The 20,075-nt window shown below is 36.4% G+C and overlaps 1 protein-coding gene across 1 annotated transcript in view; it reads left to right on the forward strand.

Annotated features, from left to right (window-relative positions):
- The first annotated feature begins 1,334 nt into the window (after positions 1–1,334).
- The window catches only part of GRIK1 (glutamate ionotropic receptor kainate type subunit 1), a 171,631-nt gene continuing 152,890 nt past the window's right edge, over positions 1,335–20,075 (forward strand). Inside the window, exon 1 of the mRNA XM_069074843.1 lies at positions 1,335–1,461. Coding sequence (XP_068930944.1) covers positions 1,335–1,461 — 127 coding nt within the window. The remainder of the gene's footprint in view (positions 1,462–20,075) is intronic.

A 20,075-nucleotide genomic window follows, 5' to 3' on the forward strand; every position in this document is an offset into this window, starting at 1 on the left:
GAGAATAGGCTATGGGAATATTTGTTGAAGTTAAACTCTAGCTCAGGATTCTTGGTAATATTGTTGGCAATAGAAAAAGCCTTTCAAGAGAGGGGGAGAAAATTTGAAACTCAAGGGATTGTGGAACTAAATCTTGTAAACTAAAAGTAAACAAATTTAATAAAGACCAAAAAGAAAGAGAGAACAGATTGGGGGGAGAGGTAGTCAGTAGGCTTGCTATTTTGGGGTGGGGGTAGAGGAAAGACAGGGAGAAGAAATTGTAACTCAAAAACTTGTGGAAATTAATGTTGAAAACTAAAAATAAATTTAATTTAAAAAAAGAGAAAGCTTCTCAAAAAAAGGGAAGAGGAGCAGCAGGAACAGGGAGAGCATGAGGGAGAAAGGAAGATGAGGAAGGAGAGAAGAGAAAGGAAAGTGGATGAGGAAGAGGGAGGAGAAGAAAAGAAAAGGGGAAAGAAGGAGGAAGAAGGGAAAGGAGGAGGAGGGAGAGATAATGAAGAAGAGAAAAAAGAAAGAGGAGGAAGTAGGGAAAAGAACGAGAAGTGAAAAGTTTTTGAGACTTTCTTGAGGTGCACTGGGGGCATTTTCAAAGAGGTTCTTTTCGACCTGTTCTATATCAGCTGCCTCCACTTTGGAGACTACTGCGAACAGATTTGCTTTTATCATTAGGATACAGAGATTTAATTAGATTTTCATCATACACGGTGAGTGTAGAGGGTGTTTTGAGAGCAGGAACAGCATAGAGTAAAGAAAGGGTGAGGTAGGGAAAAGGAATGAGAGTGATAAGGATAACCCTAATCCCATTTAATCTACTGGAAATCCTACTTTTTAACTGCTCAGAACCTCTGCAAAAGTCATACACTAGGTCTTTTCGCTTGCTTTTTCTGCTCTTCTCTACCCTGTTTTATCCCCTTTCTCTCTCCACCTTTCCCACTTTTGCATTTAACCAAAGAACAAATGACGGAGACATTTCAGCTATTTAGGGCAATAACGTTCACCACCAAAATTTCCTTACTAGCACGTTCAAAAAGAGTTTCAATTCTTCTAAATCTGCTCCTGGTGAAAGAGGTAGTGATGGCATAGAGAAAAGTGACAATTCCAGGACACAACAGAAACTTCCTGCCACTTTCTCACCTGCAATTCTATATTTATCACTCTCTTTCCTGCTATGGAGACAGGAAAGAGAGTGATAAAGAGATTATTCTTTCCTGCTCATCGCAGGGCACAGTAAAGGAAAGCCCCTAGGAGAATGAGGAGGGATCCGGTTGGAGTAAGGACCAGTTTCTGAGCGCTAGGAAGGGGCAACATTGGGGATACATTAAGAAGAGAAAAAGATGGAGAACATCACACTTCTTGTCGGCTCCAGGCTCAGGAGCAAGTTTATCTGCTGGGCACTCTTCTCTTTCATTTGCTCGCTAGACGTGTGCGTCCCCAGGACTTCCCAGCAAGTAATCAGGTTTGGTAAGTGGAAGCGGAGAAGAAAGCGCCCCCGGACCCTCAGGGGCAGATAGCTGGTCGCAGAATGGGATATGGGAAGGTGTGTGGAACAGAGAGTTCGCAGTGTGTGTAACATGGAAGGAAAAGGTCTTAGAACTCCTAAGAATTATCCACGGAGCAATCTTCCTTCACGGAGGAGGAAGGGAAGGATTTGGCAGGGAAGGATTTTTTGTCTGGGCGGTGGGTGACCTGGCAGATATAATTCTGTGTTTTTCTTTCTCTTAAGGTGTATGTGCCCCCAGGGTCAGAGAAGTTAAAGTGGGTGACCTTGATGAAGCTTTGCCTGCGTGTGTGCCTAGAACTACTCATTCTAGTCTGCAGCGACAGCTGCCTAAAATGTCAATGCTCGCTCACTTTCCAGAGGTCCCTGTGCTGGGAATACCCAGGCTCTTGCCTGCCCAGCTTTTAAGAGTCGGGGTGATACCATTAGCGATCTTGAAATGCGATACAACCCTGACTAGCTAGTTTTGATTTCCAAAATCAAACGGTAGTGTGAAAAATGAGTTTACTGGGGATATCAAATTGCGTACGATCCTTTGCTAAGTCTCTCTTACCCTGGGCTTAGAAAACTGACAGAAATTAAGAAAAATCAATCGCCGAGTTCCCCACTTGTTCCCCAAACCTACGTGTACAGGTCCTTGGAATTTTTACTGGATGTCACTATTACAGGTTTGAATGAAATGGGAGGGAGGAGAAATTATTGTGAACTGAATCCGCGAGCTAAAGAATCAAGAAGGAATAATGACTGGGGCTAAAGGAGATGGAGAATAAGAGGGAAGGTATCACATTTCCTCAATCCTAAAAATCTGCCAGCCTGTAGACACAAGCATCAGTTGCATAACACAAAGGGCAAAATTTCTTCAGTCACAGAACTTACTGGTTTTCATACTAAATAAGGGACTTAGTTTCCCTTCTTAACCAATCTTAGCAACTACTCCCCTTAATCAGCAGCAGCAGCCTCTTCTTCCCTGACAAGTAAAGTTGTACTGTTCTCACTCCAACAAGTAAACATTTTTTTTTTGTTTACTCTGTTAGGCATGTATGTAGGACTAAAATAAAAAAATCTGGCATGTCAAAGTCCCAGCTAAAAAAAGGAAAATGGTACTTTTCATCTTGTCCTTTCATAACACAGCAGAATATCAGCAAAAGGTTTCATTTATGAGATAAAAGAAATATCTTGCTCGCCCTTTCCAACATCCACTTTTTGCCCTTTCCAGAAATGGACTAAATCAAAGGAAACTCTATTTATGTAGTTACTACATAGAATAGAAATTCCTATGCAGATATAATAGTACAGCTAAGCATTTTTCAGTAACTGAAGGAGGGCTTGAACTACAGAATGGAAATTTGTATGTGATTCTCACCCTAACCCTAACCCTTAGTACCTAGAATGATTCAGCAGCTAGTTATACTTTTGGACTTTTTCCATTTCTAGGAAATATATGTTTCCAACAGTTAATATTTAGTTTGTGCTATACTATCCCAACTTCAGCATAATTACAAGATTAAAGGGAGAAAAATGTATATTATAGACAAGTTTTGCATTGACATTTTAAAGAATCAATGACTTTAAAGAAGTTACCTGGAATATCAGTCATTAAAATGTCCTACCTAGATCTTGATTCATAGAAAAGTAGAAACCACATATACACCATGTTTCATGCTTAGTTCTACTATCATATCATTTAAAAAATAGGATTAAATTTAAAAAATTAAGTACAATTAAAGACAAAACTTTAATGGAAAGAATAGTTTGCATAATTCAGATTCTCAGATGTTAATTTATTGTTTATATACAATTTCAGTGACATAGATTCTTGAAGCAATTATCTCATGGTAGAAATGGTAACATTGTCTGGCATTCATCTTTTCCTTCTGTCTTATACAACATTTTATTTAGCATCATATATAAAGAGACCCAGAAAAATCATCAAGACTGTTTTTAAGTAGATAGAGGACTGAAGCAAGTCCCAAGCAATGGAAAATTTTTACTTAGAAGTACCTTTCATTATGAAGACAACCAAAATAATTTGCTGAGGAAGTCATTGATATTTCCTTGACTTAAATGAGAACTTAAAAAAAGGTGTATTTTTTCTCTCATAATAGCTCTTTTGATATCCACCCTTGCCTCAATATAACCACACAGAGAGAAGTATAGTATTTTTGTTTTGTTTTGTAGGACATGTTTTTTTTAATTATATTTTTTCAATCAGCAAAAATCACCTTTTCTTCTTCCCTCTCCCCTCAAGAATGAATAAAAAACAAAACTCTTGTTACAAACATGTCTAGTGAAGCAAATGTCCAAATTAGCCATGTCTATCTGTCTGTCTATCTATCTATCTATCTATCTATCTATCTATCTGTCTGTCTGTCTGTCTGTCTGTCTGTCTGTCTGTCTAATCTGTATCTATCTCTACTTATCTCTATCTAATATGTCTCATTCTGCACTGAGTCCTTTACCACTCTTTCAGGTTAATCCTTCAAAATCATGTTTGGTCATTACACTAATCAGAGTTCTGAATTGTTTCAAAGTTGTTTGTCTTCAGCATTTGCATAAATGTTATATAAATTGTTCTCTTGGTTCTGTTTACTTCATTGCATCAATTCATATAAGTGTTTCCAGGTTTTTCAGGAATCTTCTCCACCATATTTTACAGCACAGTAGTATTCAATCATATTTATATACCATATTTGTTCAGCCATTCCCCAGTTTATGAACACTCTCTCAAATCTCCATACTTTGCTACCCCAAAAGAACTATAAACATTTTCATACATCCTTAGAACTTGTTTTGCTTAGAATTAATCTCTCCCTTAATCTATGCTCTCTCTAATTCCCCCTTCTCCATTTTCCTCTTATTTCCCTGTTGTTTTCTATTGAATATAATGTATTTTTATATGTAACTCTGTGTGTGTGTGTGGGGGGGGGGGGTCTTCCCTCCTTTGACCAATTCTAATGAGAGCAAGGTTGGTGTCAGCTGCTCCCTGCACCCTCTCCTCTTTGTTTGTATAGATGTCTGCTTGCACACCCTGATTATATGAAATACTTTCCCCTAATATTTTTCCTTCCCCTAACCCCAGTGTATTCCTCTCCCCATCCCTTCCCATTCTTTTTTTTTATTAAAGCAATTGGGGTTAGGTAACTTGGCCAAGGTTACACAGCCAGTTTTTTTTGTGTGTGTGCGGGTGTTAAGTGTCTAAGGCTGGAGCCGAACTTGGGTCCTCCTGACTCTGGGGCCAGCGCTTTACTCACTGTGCCACCTTGCACCACCAATCCCCCCCCCCCATACTTCTTTTTAAGATTATTAAGATATAACAGAACCACTCCCAGCCTTCTGTTAGATTTTCTATATGATACCTGATGTTGATAGTGTTCAGAGAAGAAATATTTTATATATGTATTCCCATATGAGAATGGAAGCAATTTATCATTGTTTAGTCTTTTATCATTGGTTTTTTTTTAATTTATGGAATAAAATAAGCATTTCCATAACACAGTACAATAAAAAAGATGATTGCACATGAAACTGCAAATTTACTATGTACATCTAGTTATTCCTTTTAAATACACAACAAAGTTCTGTAAATTTCCTCCCCCTTTTTTCTTTCTTCCCCCCCTTAGAGATGGCTACCATTAGACACAAATAAATATATATGTAAAATTGTTCTATTATTGTTTTATATATGTGTATATATATGCTTTTTAAATTGTTTGTTTATATTTATCTTTTCATGTTTCTCAAAGTTTCTATATAGCACTAGTCTTTTGATCAGGAATGCTTGGAAATCCTTCACTTCATTAAAAATTCATGTAGTCTAATAACGTTGTTTTTCTGAATAAGTTATTCTTGGCTTAAGCCTACATGCTTTGCTTTTTGGAATATCATGTTCCATGCTCTCTGCTCCATTATAAAAATATGATTCTAATTGTGATTCCTGAATATTTGAATTTTTTTCTTTCTCATTACTTACAGTATTTTCTTTGACTTGGAAGCTCAGTATTTTGGCTCTAATGCCCCTAGGAGTTTTCTTTTGGGAGTCTTGTTCAGGACATGACCAGTGGATTCCTTTAACTTCTATTTTTCCTTCTGTTTCCAAGAAATCTCAGAGGTTTTCTTTTTTTAAAAAAATATTTACTTATTTGTTTACTTTCCCCCAACTACATGTAAAAACAATTTTAACATCTGTTTTTAAAATTATGAGTTCCCTGTTCTCTCCTTTCCTTCCTCCTGACCCTCCTCATTGAGAAGGCAAGCAATTTGATATAGGTTATATATGTGTAGTCATGTAAAATATATTTTCATATTAGTCATATTGTAAAAAAAAAAAACACAGACCAGAAAAAACCCCCAAGAAAAATAAAGTAAAAAAATATGCTTCAATCTGTATTCTGACACCATCAGCTATTTCTCTAGGGATGGATAGCATTTTTCATCATAAGTCCTTCAGAATTGTCTTGGATCATTATATTTCTGAGAATATGTAAGTCTTTCTTACAGTACTGCTATCACTGTGTACAGTGTTCTTGTTTTTTTTTTTTTTTCATTTTACCTTGCTTCAGTTCATTTAAGTCTTCCCAGGTTTTTCTGAGAGCATCTAGTTCATTATTTCTTATAACACAATAGTATTCCATCATAATCATAAAGCACAACTTGTTCAGTCATTCCCCAACTGGTGGGCATCCCCTCAATTTCCAATTCTTTGCCACCAGAAAAGAACTGTTATAAATATTTTTGTACATGTAAGTCCTTTTTTTTTTTTTTTTTTGCTTTTGTCTCTTTCAGGATACAGACCTAGTAGTGATATCCCTAGGTCAAAGGGTATGCATAACTTTATATACATTTCGGCATAGTTCCAAATTGCTCTACAGAATAGTTGAATCAGTTCACAACTCCAGCAGTGCATTAATGTCTCAATTTTCCCACATCGCCTCCAACATTTGTCATTTCCCTTTTACTGTCCTATTAGCCAATCTAATAGGTGTGTGACAGTATTTTAGAATTATTTTAATTTGCATTTCTTCAATCAATAGTGATTTAGAGCATTTTTTCATATGGCTATAGATAGCTTTGATGACTTCATCTGAAAACCCACTGTTCATATCTTTTGATCAATTGGGGAATGGTTCTTATTTTTATAAATTTTATTTAGTTCTCTATATATTGGAGAAATGAGACTTTCATTGGGGAAATTTTTTTTCATAGTTATGATTGTTAACTCCATTTTTCTCCATTCTATCCCCCCCATTTGTTCTATTCTCTCTCTCCTTTCACCTTATTCCTCCTCAAAAGTGTTTTGCTTCTGACTACCACCTCCCCCAATCCACCCTCCTTTCTATCATCACTACCTGCCTTTTCTTATCCCCTTCCCCTCCTACTTTCCTGTAGGGTAAGATAGCTTTCTGTACCTAATTGAGTGTGTATATTATTCCCTCTTTGAGCCAATTCCAATGAGTAAGTTTCACACACTCCCCTCTGCCTCTACTTCACCCATCTTAACCTCCACTGCCTCTTTTATGTGAAATAATTTATCCATTCTACCTCTCCCTTTCCCTTTCTCCCAGCGCATTGCTCTTTCTCACCCCTTAATTTTATTTTTTACATAACATACTTTCATATTCAACTCACACCTATACCGTCTATCTGTATATACTCCTTCTAACTGCCCTAATAACAAGAAAGTTCCTATGAGTTACAAGTATCATCTTGCCATGTAGGAATGTAAACAGTTTAACCTTTAAGTCCCTTATGAGTTCCTTTTCCTGTTAACCTTTTTATGCTTCTCTTGACTCTTGTATTCTAAAGTCAAATTTTCTATTCAACTCTAGTCTTTTAATCAAGAATGCTAGAAGGTTCTCTATTTCATTCAATATCCATTTTCCCCCTTGATGGAGAGACTGAGACTGATTTTACTGAGTAGGTGATTCTTTTTTTTTTTAAGCAATTGGGGTTAAGCAACTTGCCCAAGGTTACATGGCCAGTTTTTTTTTGTGTGGATGTTAAGTATCTGAGGCCAGAACCGATCCCGGGTTCTCCCGACTCCAGGGCCAGCACTCTTACTCACTGCGCCACCTAGCGGCCCCTGAGTAGGTGATTCTTGATTGTAATCCTAGCTCCTTTGCTATTTTTAAAGTCTCTTGATGATGTAATAGTTTTATTGTCTTATGAAGTTATTTACTTCTTTTTGATCCATTTTTATTTTCAGGTAGTTTGCTGCTTATGAGAAGTTCTATACCTATTCTGCCAAATGGTTAATTCTCTTTCCAACTTTTTTCTTTATAACTTAATTTTTTCCTCTACTACTGTCATTTTATTGACAAAAACATTATTTAACCTTTATTATTAATACATTGTATGTTGTTATAATATATTTTTACTAATATACTGTTATCCTATTAAACTCTTTCTTCTTCTCTTTAGTTGAGTTTAATTTGTGCCCAATCTGTGTTTTCTTCTGAGGTTTTGCTTGTGGATGTTTTGGAGTTGCTCTTTTTTTCTGGGTTTGTGTCTTTAGCTTACTTGTTACCATAATAACTTTTTATACTAAGATTCTTTTTTTGTTTGTATGCTCATTCTTCCAACCTATTTTTTGACTTCTGACTTGATGTTAGGACCAGGCTCTTGTGTACATCTGGGGGGAATATTTGTGCTGATCCAATTGGTGTTTTCTTGGGGTATTGAGTCTTATGTTATCTCAGTATGTCAGAGAGCTCATGCTGGGGACTTATAAGCTTTCAGCTTCCAAAAATGGTCTGATTGAGGGCAAAGTCTGATTTGTACCCCACCTATTCCCTGGTCTGAGCTCCACATATTTGTGGCCTGAGTTTGGGTGTGAGTACCATGAGACTGTTACTGGACTCTGCCTCTACTGTTCAGCTGGGAAGCTATGCTGATTTAGAGTGAAAGAACTGTAGGCTCCTCTTTGGTTTTTCTGCCTTAACTATTATGATGAAGACTTTAGATTAAATTAGAGGTTTGAACTGTTACCCTGTTCGGATCCCAGAATCTGAGCCATATCAATACTGTTTGCTTCTGAACTTATTCTTCTGTAAGTGTATTGCCTTGTAACATGAAATGACAGTGAGTGAGACCATTAATCATTTTAAATGAAGTTTCAATTGTGGAGCATAATTAACCCAGGGACTGCCAGGGATCCTGTACCCAAATCAGGCAGCCCTGATCATATACATCTCAGGGTTTATATAGACAAAAGCCACAACATAAATGTTACCAAGGGGAGCAAGCAGGAAAAATACAGAAGCCAAAGGATAGCATTGCTTAACAATTGTTGCCCAGAGGTCAGTTTGTTGCCCAACTGGAAAGTTCCCAAATCTATTTTGAGAACTGAACAGAAGGGGGGGGGGAGGGAGGAGGGGGGGCTGGGGGGGATGAGGGTGGGCTATGAGATTCAGGTAGCAGGTTTGGGCTGGTTTACTTGGCAGGTTTGCTGCTTAGGCAGGCTTTGTTGGGTTTGGGCAGGTTTCCTAGGCAGCTCTCCTATGAGAGGAAGAGATGGGGGATGTTCACAAAATCAAGGGGGGGGGTAGTACAACTAGAGCCTAAGACTGCTGGGGGAGAGGGTTGGGGAGAAGGTAAGGTGAGAGCAAAGATCTCTTTCTCAGTCCTTCCTAGATCTGAATGGGCAATGAAACTTCCAGTTCACACCTGTCTCCATCCTAGTAACCCAGTATCAGTCTGAGTATCAGTATGCTTCTAGGACTCTTTACTCTGTTTCACAACTTCTAGTTATCTGTAGACCTCTCTGTTTCCCTATGCAGACCTGGGCTGAAACAATGTCACTTTTTCTTTAATTTTCCCATCAGGATTTAGTTCAGTGAATTTCCTAGATCTGTTTGGAGCAGTTTAAGGGGAGAGCCCCTCCTTGTACTGCTATTATGGCTTGTGATGGTTTCAATGCTTTTAATGGTCTGTGAAATCACTGTAGCATCTTTTACCTGGATTGATACAATTCATTGTTTTTCAGTGCCTTAGCAGATTATTTTGCATGTTGTCATGGCCAAAAAAGAAATATCAGTAGTAGCCTTCTGGCCACTAGTTTCCTTTGACAATCTTTTTAATATTCTGGGGTCTGATGCATTGAATAAAATATCATCTGTAAACAGGAACACCTGGAAGAGATCACTTCTGTTTAGACTGTACAGTGGACACTTTTCATGACAGTGATAAACACCTTTGGCAAACATGTCTCCCTGTTTTACGTCTTTCTTGATAGTAATAATTGGGGCTTGCTGAACAAACTCATTGTCAAACAATCTTGTATAATCTTAGAGTATGCACAGGTGCCACCTTGTCGGAGGACAGTACTTAGGGATGGAACTGCAAGGAGGACAGCACATAGACAAAATATATTGCAAAATATCTTTGAAATATTTTGATACCTTTTGTTTTTATATCATCTTTATTTTCCAGCATATACCTACTTAATTTGCCAGCAGGTGAGTAATTTTTTGTGACAAAATAAATAATTCTGTGACATCAAGGTTGATCAGTATAATTGCAAAGGGCTCAATTTTGATTTGTCACTGCTATTCTTCCAATTCACATTGTTTTAGCCACTGGGTCTAATGTTTACAGTACCAGGCCTGAGGTCAGGAAGACCTGAATTCAAACTTGGCCTCTAACACTTACTACCTGTGTTACCCTGGTCAAGTCATTTAACCTTGTTTGCCAGTTTTCTCATCTGTAAAATGAGCTGGAGAAGGAAATGGCAAATCATTCCAGCATCTTTGCCAAGAAATTTCCAAATGGGATCATGAAGAGTTGGACATGACTGAAACAATTGAACAACAACAATAATATTGTTTTCCTGGTTCTACTAACTTTACTTGTCATCAGTTCATATAGGCAGATATATGCTTTTCTGTAGTCCTCATAGACATCACTCACATTCAAATCCCACAATTTGTGTAGCAATTCAACAATTAATGGGCATCTACTTATTTCTGAATCTTAGATAAGACAAAAGGGGCTAAATATTTTGTGATTTACAGTATTGGGCTTTTTCTTTCTGTGACCTCTTTGGTGAAGAATATACTCAGCAAGTGAATCTCTCCATAAAAGAGTGCACGTGTGTTAGTCAGTTTCTTAATATAATTTAAAATTGCTTTCCAGGAGGGTTGGATGAATTCAGAGTTGCAGAGTGTGAGTGTGTTAATTCCAATATGTATTATGTTGATTCCAATATTTTTTGTATAGCTTTTCTATTCCAGCTGGTCTTCCTATTTTTTTTTAAATTCCTTTAGTGCCACTTCTACCTGCACACAGTGGAGACTGATTTTAAGAGACCAGGTGTAATGGTTCCACTATCCTTGATGAAGGGAGTAGCTTGTTAACTAAATAAATTCATAAACTACTATTATAGGACATTGTACTAGATATCGAAGATATATAGGAGATGTAGATATCCTCTGAGAAATGCAGACAAACTCTCTTTTATGTATGATAAAGGAATATTAGAATAGGATCATTGCAGATCATTTAGTTCAACTCCCTTATATGAGTAGAGTGCTTATTAAGTACCTTACCTTACCTTAGTACTCAACCTGAGTTTAATGATACATTCAGAATTCTTCATTCTCCATATGGTCTTCTTCCCAGGCTGCGGTTCATGCTAATCTCATCAATTCAAGCCAACAAGCATTTAAGTACTCACTTTGTGCCAAGCACTATGTTGAGTTCCAGGAATACAAAGAAACAAAAAGAAAGTATATTCTGATATTCTAATGGAGGAAGACAACACATAATAATTGTAAAGGGTAGAAAGGGAAAGAAAGGAAAGAAAGTCTTGTTACTGGAATATTTTAGCAAAATTTCCTAAGAATCTGGAATGACTTGTAACCAGAGAAGCAGATCGTCTAGGAGGAGCCTCCTTCAGAGCTGCCCTTTGAATTCTATTCCAGAATGTCCAAGAGAAGATGTTTCCAGGAACCAGAGGACTACAAGTGACATCTGGGATTCAAGATAAAATGTGCTAAAAAAAAAAAAATGGACGTTGGGAGTGAGTTAGTTACTATGCTAAGTACTAGGATAGATAGTGACTGCCTTCAGAGCATTCTGATAGAGGAAGACAACATGAAAAAGGAATATTGAAAATTAGGGAAGTATGGAGGTGGAGGTGAGGGGCAGAGTCTTCCAATCACAGTACAAAGTCACCAAACTGGGCAAAGCTGTGTCATGTTTGAGGAACTGCAAGTCCAGCAAGGTAGCTTGATCATAGAGTACATGCAAGGGATTGAGTTGGAGACTGGAAAGGAAGGAAAAGAGTGTGTTTATAAAATTTTAGTGTCTGACAGATGACTATATATTTGATCCTAGAGGTCTTAGGGAGCCACTGTAGTTCATGGGGGTGAGGTTGGCAGAGGTGTTGAGATAAGATTAGACCCATACCTTATAGAGACTTGTTAGTTAAGTGGAAAATGAATGGGAGTAAGGAGGAACTCAAGGCAGAGGGAACAACACTTAGAAGGCTACTGCAATAATCCAGATAATAGGTGGTACGGTTTGGTTGTTTGAATGAAGAAAAGAACTTCCTCCCCTTAAAAATCTTTCTCCAACCTGGCATCAAGATGAGGAGGTGACCCTCAGTGCTTGATGGATGTACAAGTACAGAGCAAGCTCTGCCCAGAATCTCGAAAGGACTTGAATACTGACGATGATGTTCCCTACCTCTGCCTGACACACACACACACACACACACACACACACACACACATATCTCCCAGTGCTTGTGTTTGTATATATGTATATGTATATATATACACTCACACATAAAAATGCATGTGTGTATATAATATGTACGTATCTACATCTGTATACCTCCCAGTGCCTGCCACATAGTAGTCAATAAATATTTATGTATTTATTGGTTTTTGGAGGGCAATTGGGGTTAAGTGACTTGCCCAGAGTCACACAGCTAGTAAGTGTGTCAAGTGTCTGAGGCCAGATTTGAACTCAGGTCCTCCTGACTCCAGGTCCAGTGCTCCATTCACTGCGCCACCTAGCCGCCCCTTTAATAAATATTTATTAACTGTCAAAAGTAAAATTTTAGGAAAATCTATCTACTAAACTGTAAAAGTGCTGTTGAGGTAATTAGCCTTACTGACAAAATAATACTTGAAATATTAAATTATTAAAGTATTTTTCTCATAAATAATATATCATCCTTCATTTCACCTTCTCAGCATATTTATCTTATCAAGGCTTCCTGTCTTGTTCCATCTGGCTCTAGTTAGACTTTACATTTTTCATTTACTTAATTGATATTCCCCATAATGATTTTTTATTAAGGCCTATTTTGTATATCCTGGACAGTAATGAAATTTAAACCTTTTCTTCCCCCATGAGTTTTAAAAATCTTTCTAATCTTCTTTTCTTGGAAAAACAGCTATGGGATATGGGGATAAAGATTAATTTTCTGGACAGTTATGAGGCAAGTCCTACTTTATATTTGGAGTTTCAGGAGTATTTTAATTCCTTCCTTCTCTTTACCCCTTCCACCTGTGCCCCCTCCAGCAACAAACTAACAAACAACTCTAGAACAGCTGGGTTCAGATTTTATTAAACATATTTTTGATGTTCTTTCTTTGTGAAACATAATAAAATTTAAAATTATATTTTGCATGATGGGGTGGGAAAGGAAAGCTTTTTATTTTTTGAATGACTAAAATTCTATGTTGGTGGTATCAAACTCAAATAGAAATTAATCCCTACAGGTCACAGAATGATTTAGAAAACTAGAAATTAACATTTTGTACTTTTTGTTGTTGTCGTTGTTAAACATTTCAGGATTACAGTTTTCATCTTTTGGGTCTCACTTGTGAGATTTGTCGTCCAAATGACTACACCCCAAATTTAACTTATAGGCTCTAGACTCCATTTTGAGTCCAACCTCTATTGTTATGCTCAAGAACAAATAAGAGTCTTGGAAATGCATAAAATATTTTCTATGTCATGCCAAAGTGAGTTAGAGATACTGTGTTAACATTATTGTCACCATTTCATATACCTACAGTTTCTACATTTATTTTTACCTAGTCTTTTCTCATTTAAACCTTACTATGAATCTAATACTTTGAAAATGAAACCAAACTAAAATGTATATAGGACATAACTTATTGTCCAGAACCTCCTACTGCTAGCACTTTAATTCACAAACCTATCACATATTCATTTTGTATAAAGTGTTGGACTTAGAGTCAGGGAGATGTGATTTCAAACCTGCCTCAAAACACTACTAGTTGTATGACTCTGAGCATCATCTCATAGCCTGTTTCCTTATCTGTAAAATGGGCATAACAGTAACACCAACCTCAGAGGTTATTGTGAAGATCAAGTGAGATAACATAATGTAAAGCATTTTGCAAACCTTAAAGTTCTATATAAATGCTAGATATTTTATTGCTATTAGCTATCGAATATTTTGTACATACTTGTATATGTGTATGTTGCCTTCTTCATGCATGTGGGGGAGTCATACATATGAATGTGTGTGTATGTGTGTGTGAGTAAATTACTTAAGGGGTGGAACTGTTTCACTTTTGTCTTTGCATCCCCACCACTTAGCATAAGGCCTAGCACATAGTTGGTGTATAATAAATGCGTGCTGATTGTTGCCTAACACAACAGACCCTCCTGTAATAAGGAATCCTCTCTAAAGGTTCAAATCTAAATGTGGCACCTGAATGGGTTAATTCTCAACCTCTATTCACATTGGTTGATTCCCAAGAGAGCAGCTGACCACTCTTACCCACAGGATTCAGGGCAACTTCAAAGGGCTGGAGTTTCTAGTACTATCCATCATGAGCCCCTGCTGGTATCCTCATGGTAGTAGCCTTAATTAGTTTTATTTTATTTTTCTTTAAATTAATTTTAACATTCTTATTAATGAAATAACTTTATTTTAAAATAATTTTTATATGGTTTTATACTGCCTAAATTTGCCCTTGTAACCCTCCCTCTCCTGTTCCATTGACTAAATTCCCCTTCCCCTGTCCCCCTCACAGCCATTACATATGACAAAGAATTTTTTAAAAGGGAAGTATAGGAAAATCAGCAAAAGCAATCAATATACTGAAAAACTTTGAAAATACGATTAATGTTATATACTCACACACCTCTCACCTCTGCAAGAGAATCATAGGAAGTGTCTTCTGTGCCTTCTTTGGGATTAAACTTATCCTTTATAAATCAGTAAATTCATTTCCAACATGCATTTTATGGTGGTTGTTCATTTGTAGTCACTGTATAGATTTCCTTGGCTCTACTTATTTAACTTTGCATTACTTTACAGGTCTTCCTATGCTTCCTGGAGTCATCAAAGTTGTCATTTTTTTATAGCACAGTAATATTCCATCCCATTCACACACCAAAATTTGTCTTGACATTTCATGATTTATGAGCATCTACTTTGTTTCTAGTTCTTTGCTACCATGTAAGTGCTACTATAAACATTTGTTGCATATAGGGGCTTTATTTTTTAATCATTTATTATTTTTGTTATTCATGGGGTATATGCTTAGTAGTGGAATCCCTTGGTAAAGGATAAATAGGAGATAGTCAATGGAAAGAAAGCACTGGAAGTAAGAATGGTTGCTTCTTGTAGAAGGTGAAATTTTAGTTGGAATTTAAAGGAAGTCAATAGAGCCAAGGAGGGAAAGTATTCTAGAAATGAGAGACAGCCAGAGAAAATGCCCAGAGCTAAGAGATGAAATGTCTTGTTCATGGAATGCCACGTGTCACTGAATTGAATAGTATGTGTTGGGGAGTAAAATGTAATAAGACTCAAAGGGTAGAAGGGGCCTGGGTTATGAAGGGCCAGAGCATATTGCATTTGATTCTGGGGATGATAGGAAGTCACTTGCATTTATTGAGTATGGGGATGACAAGATCCAACCTGTGCTTTAGAAAAATCACTTTAATGGTTGAATAGAGGATGGATTAGAGTGGGGAGAAACTTCTCTAAGCAATTTCATTTTTATTCTAGCAATGTCAGAGAAAAGTCAGCTAAACAAGCTCATTTGGTTTCCTGTCATTTTCTTGTCAAAGGAAACAGGAGATATGAGATTGGAAGTCAAAAGAGAGTTTGGGGAAGAATAGGTAGATTTTAGAATCATCAGTATAGAGATAGTAATTATTCCATAGGAGCTGATAAGATCACCAAGTTAAATAGTATATAGAAAAGAAGACCCATGACAAAACCGTGAAGGAAACCTGCAAGTTAAAGAGCATGGTCTGGAAAAGAATCCAGCAAAGGAGATGGAAGAATATAGGAGGAAATATATAGGGAAGAGGAAAAGCAGGAGAGAATGATGTCATAAAAACCTATAGAGAAGAATCTTTAGGAGTAGTGAATGATCAACAGTGTTAAAGGCTGCAAGGGTCAAGAAGAATGACAATTGTTAAAATGCCATTTGCATTTCTCTTATTATTAGTGTTTTGGAGAATTCTTTCATTTGGTTGTTAACAGTTTGCAATTCTTTTTAGTACTGTTTGTTTAGATAAGTCTCTATTGGCTTTTAGTTTTATACATATATATATTTTCATTATATCAGATATGAAACTTATCTAAGAATCTTGATACAAAATCTTTTTTCTATTCAACTACTTCCTTCTGATTGTATATACATTAATTTTGTTTGTGCACAAAATTCGATTCCTTTTTGGTTATTATTATTATTCAGAATAATAATATTTATATAGTGTGTTAAGGACAAAGCATTGTATATATGTTATCTCATTTGATCTATCTGTGAGGTAGATGCTATTTTACAGATGAGGAGACTGCACCTGAAAGAAGTTTGCTGTTTTGCCCTGGGAAAGGTATCTTATCTGCTCTTCTAATTTCTTTATAATCTTTGTTGTTCAAGACACATATCCATTTTTAATTTATTGTGGGATAAGGTATAAGATTTGCAGACTAATTTCTGCCAAGTGACAATTATATACTAAGGAAATTGCTTCCAAATTTATTAAACCCAATTGAGTAACTGAGTTCTGTTGTTTCTGATTTTCCCTTATCTAGTCTGTTCCATTTATCTACTTCTCTATTTTTAAACCAAATACTAAGGAGTTTTGATATACTACTTTATGTTTTGAGGCCTGAATGCTATTCCTTCTTCATTCCTACCTTTTCTTCTTCATTATTTGCCTTGATATTCTATTTTTAATAATATTAATAAGTTCTGTAAAGTTTCCTTTTCATATTTTAATCAGTTAGAACATTTCAAACTATAACTTTGGTAGTATGGTAATTTTTATCATATTGGCAGGGGGCCATCTCTAGTCATATCGATCTATACCTTGCCACTAGACCCAGATGGCCCCAGAGGAAAGAGTAAGGCTGGTGACTTTGTACAGCCCTCCCTCATTTATATCCAATTCACTTTCAAGTCATGGCACCAACTTCCTGATGTCACTGTCCTCTTTGAGCTTGGAGACAAACAATAAACTGTGAGTAATAGTAGTTGACCCTCTGGGGACCCAACTGGCCAGTTCCAGTTGGGCAATGCAGCTCCTTCCTCCTTCCCTTCCTCCCTTCTTCCCTTCCTCCCTCCCTCCCTCCCTCCCTCCCTTCCTTCCTTCCTTCCTTCCTTCCTTCCTTCCTTCCTTCCTTCCTTCCTTCCTTCCTTCCTTCCTTCCTTCCTCCCTTCCTTCCTTCCTTCCTTTCTTCCTCCCTTCCTCCTTGTCTCCATTCCTCCTTTCCTTCCCTCTTCTCTGTCTGTTCACATAGGGTATCATACTCTTACCTGTGGGTGCTGTGCCTAAAGGAATATCAATGTTGATTACTGAAACCAGGCAAGATATCTCCGGATTTACAGGCTAGATGTCTTTCTTTCTTTCTTTTTTTCCATTCTTCTCCATTGCTTTTCTTTTTTAAATTATTATTATTTTTTAATTAATTTGTTTGTTTCCTTTTAGTTTACAGGATTCAATTCCACAATTCCTTGAGTTTCACATTTTGTCCCCCTCCCTCCCCTCCCCGCCATGGCAGCATATAGTCAAGTATTGGATCTGTAAATACTTTCACATTATACATTAGTCAGGTTATACAGATGGATTGTATCAGATGGAATGAAAAATGGTAAAGAGGACATAAAACCAAACAAGAAAAGGAAAAAGATCAGGTATTTTGCTTCCATCTCGATATAAACTCAGTTCTTTCTAGTTCTTTCTCTGGATACACACATTTCTCTCCATCATGAGTCTTTTGGGATTGTCTTATATCACTGCATTGCTGAAAAGAGTCCAGTCTATCAAAGTTGGTCATCACACATACATTGTGTCTGTAATTGTGTACAAATTTCTCCTGGTTCTACTCTTCTCACTCAGCATCAGTTCGTATAAGCCTCTCTAGGTATGCTCCTCGTTTCTTATAGCACAATAGTATTCCATAACATGCATATACCAGAACTTGTTCAGCCATTCCCCAATTGATGAGCACCCCCTTAATTTCCAATTCTTTGCCACCACAAAAAGAGCTGCTGTAAACATTTTTGTACATGTATGGGTCTTCCTCCCACTTCTATTATCTCTTTGGGATATAACCCTAGGAGTGGTATTGCTGGGTCAAAGGATATGAAAGTATTTATAGCCCTTTGGGAATAATTCCAGATTGCTCTCCAGAAAGGCAGTTCACAACTTCACGAGCAATGCATTAGTGTTCCAATTTGCCCACATCCTCTCCAGCATTTGTCATTTTCCTGTTTTGTCATCTTAGCCAATCTGACTGGTGAGATGTGGTACCTCAGAGTTGTTTTGATTTGCATTTCTCTAATCAATAGTGATTGAGAGCATTTCTTCATGTGCTTATAGATATCTTTAAATTCTTTCTCTGAAAACTGCCTGTTCATATCCTTTGGCCATTTATCAATTGGGGAATGACTTGTATTCTTATAAGTTTGACTCAATTCTCTGTATATTTTAGAAATGAGTCCTTTGTCAGAGACATAGGTTGTAAAGATTCTTTCTCAATTTCCTACCTCCATCTTAATCTTGGTTACATTGGCTTTGTTTGTACAGAAGCTTTTCAATTTTATGTAGTCAAAATTATCCATTTTATATTTTATAATGTTCTCTAATTCTTGTTTAGTCATAAAGTCTTTCCCTCTCCACAAATCTGACAGGTAAACTATTTCTTGTTTTCTAAGACTGCTTACAGTATCAACCTTTATACCTAGATCATGCACCCATTTAGACTTGATTTTGGTATATGGTGTTAGATTATGGTCTATGCCCAGTTTCTGCCGTACTATATTCCAGTTTTCCCAGCAGTTTTTGTCAAAGAGGAGTTCTTATTCCCAAAAGTAGGGTCTTGGGGTTTATCAAAAAATAGATTACTATAGTCATTGACTTCTGAATCTTGTGTGCCTAATCTATTCCATTGATCCACTCCTCTATTCCTCAGCCAGTACCAAGTAGTTTTGATGACTTATGCTTTATAATACAGATTGAAATCTGGTATAGCTAGTCCACCTTCCCTAGCATTTCTTTTCATTAATTCCCTTGATATGTTGTCTCATTATTATCTTTCTCTTGAGTGAAATTACTGATTGTTTCTATAATTTCTTGTTTGACCCACTCATTCTTTAGGATTAAATTGTTTAATTTCCAATTAGTTTTTAGTCTGTCTTTCCATGGCCCTTTATTGCATATAATTTTTATTGCATCATGATCTGAGAAGGATGCATTTAATATTTCTGCCTTACTGCATAGAATTGTGAGGTTTTTATGCCCTAGAACATGGTCAATTTTTGAGTATGTGCCATGAACCTCTGAGAAGAAAGTATATTCCTTTTGAATTAATAAATAAAACTGAGCTGGTTTTATGAAAAAAACAACAAAATTGATAGACCCTTAGTCAATATGATAAAAAAAGAAAGAAAAAAACCAAATTATGAGTATCAAAAATGAAAAGGGTGAATCGACCTCCAATGAAGAGGAAATCAAAACAATAATTAGGAATTATTTTTCCCAATTGTATGCACATAAATTTGACAATCTTAGGGAAATGGATGAATATTGTATCTATCAATTTTGTTTTTTTTTTTTTCATAAAACCAGCTCTTAGTTTTATTTATTAATTCAATAGTTTTCTTAATTTCAATTTTATTAATCTCTCCTTTGGTTTTCAATATTTCTAATTTAGTATTTAATTGGGGATTTTGAATTTGTTCTTTTTCTAGGTTTTTCAATTGCATGCCCAATTCGTTGAGCTCCCTTTTCTCTAATTTAATCATGTATGCACTCAGGGATATAAAACTTCCCCTAAGAACTGCCTTTAATGCATCCCACAAATTTTGGTATGTTGTCTCATTATTATCATTCTGTAAAGTGAAATTACTGATTGTTTCTATAATTTCTTGTTTGACCCACTCATTCTTTAGGATTAAATTGTTTAATTTCCAATTAGTTTTTAGTCTGTCTTTCCATGGCCCTTTATTGCATATAATTTTTATTGCATCATGATCTGAGAAGGATGCATTTAATATTTCTGCCTTACTGCATAGAATTATGAGGTTTTTATGCTCTAGAACATGGTCAATTTTTGAGTATGTGCCATGAA

The sequence above is a fragment of the Petaurus breviceps genome, unplaced genomic scaffold (assembly GCF_028583685.1).
Source record: "Petaurus breviceps papuanus isolate PSGF00001 unplaced genomic scaffold, PetGlider_PUasm1.0 90897, whole genome shotgun sequence".
Classification (NCBI taxonomy): Eukaryota; Metazoa; Chordata; class Mammalia; order Diprotodontia; family Petauridae; genus Petaurus; species Petaurus breviceps.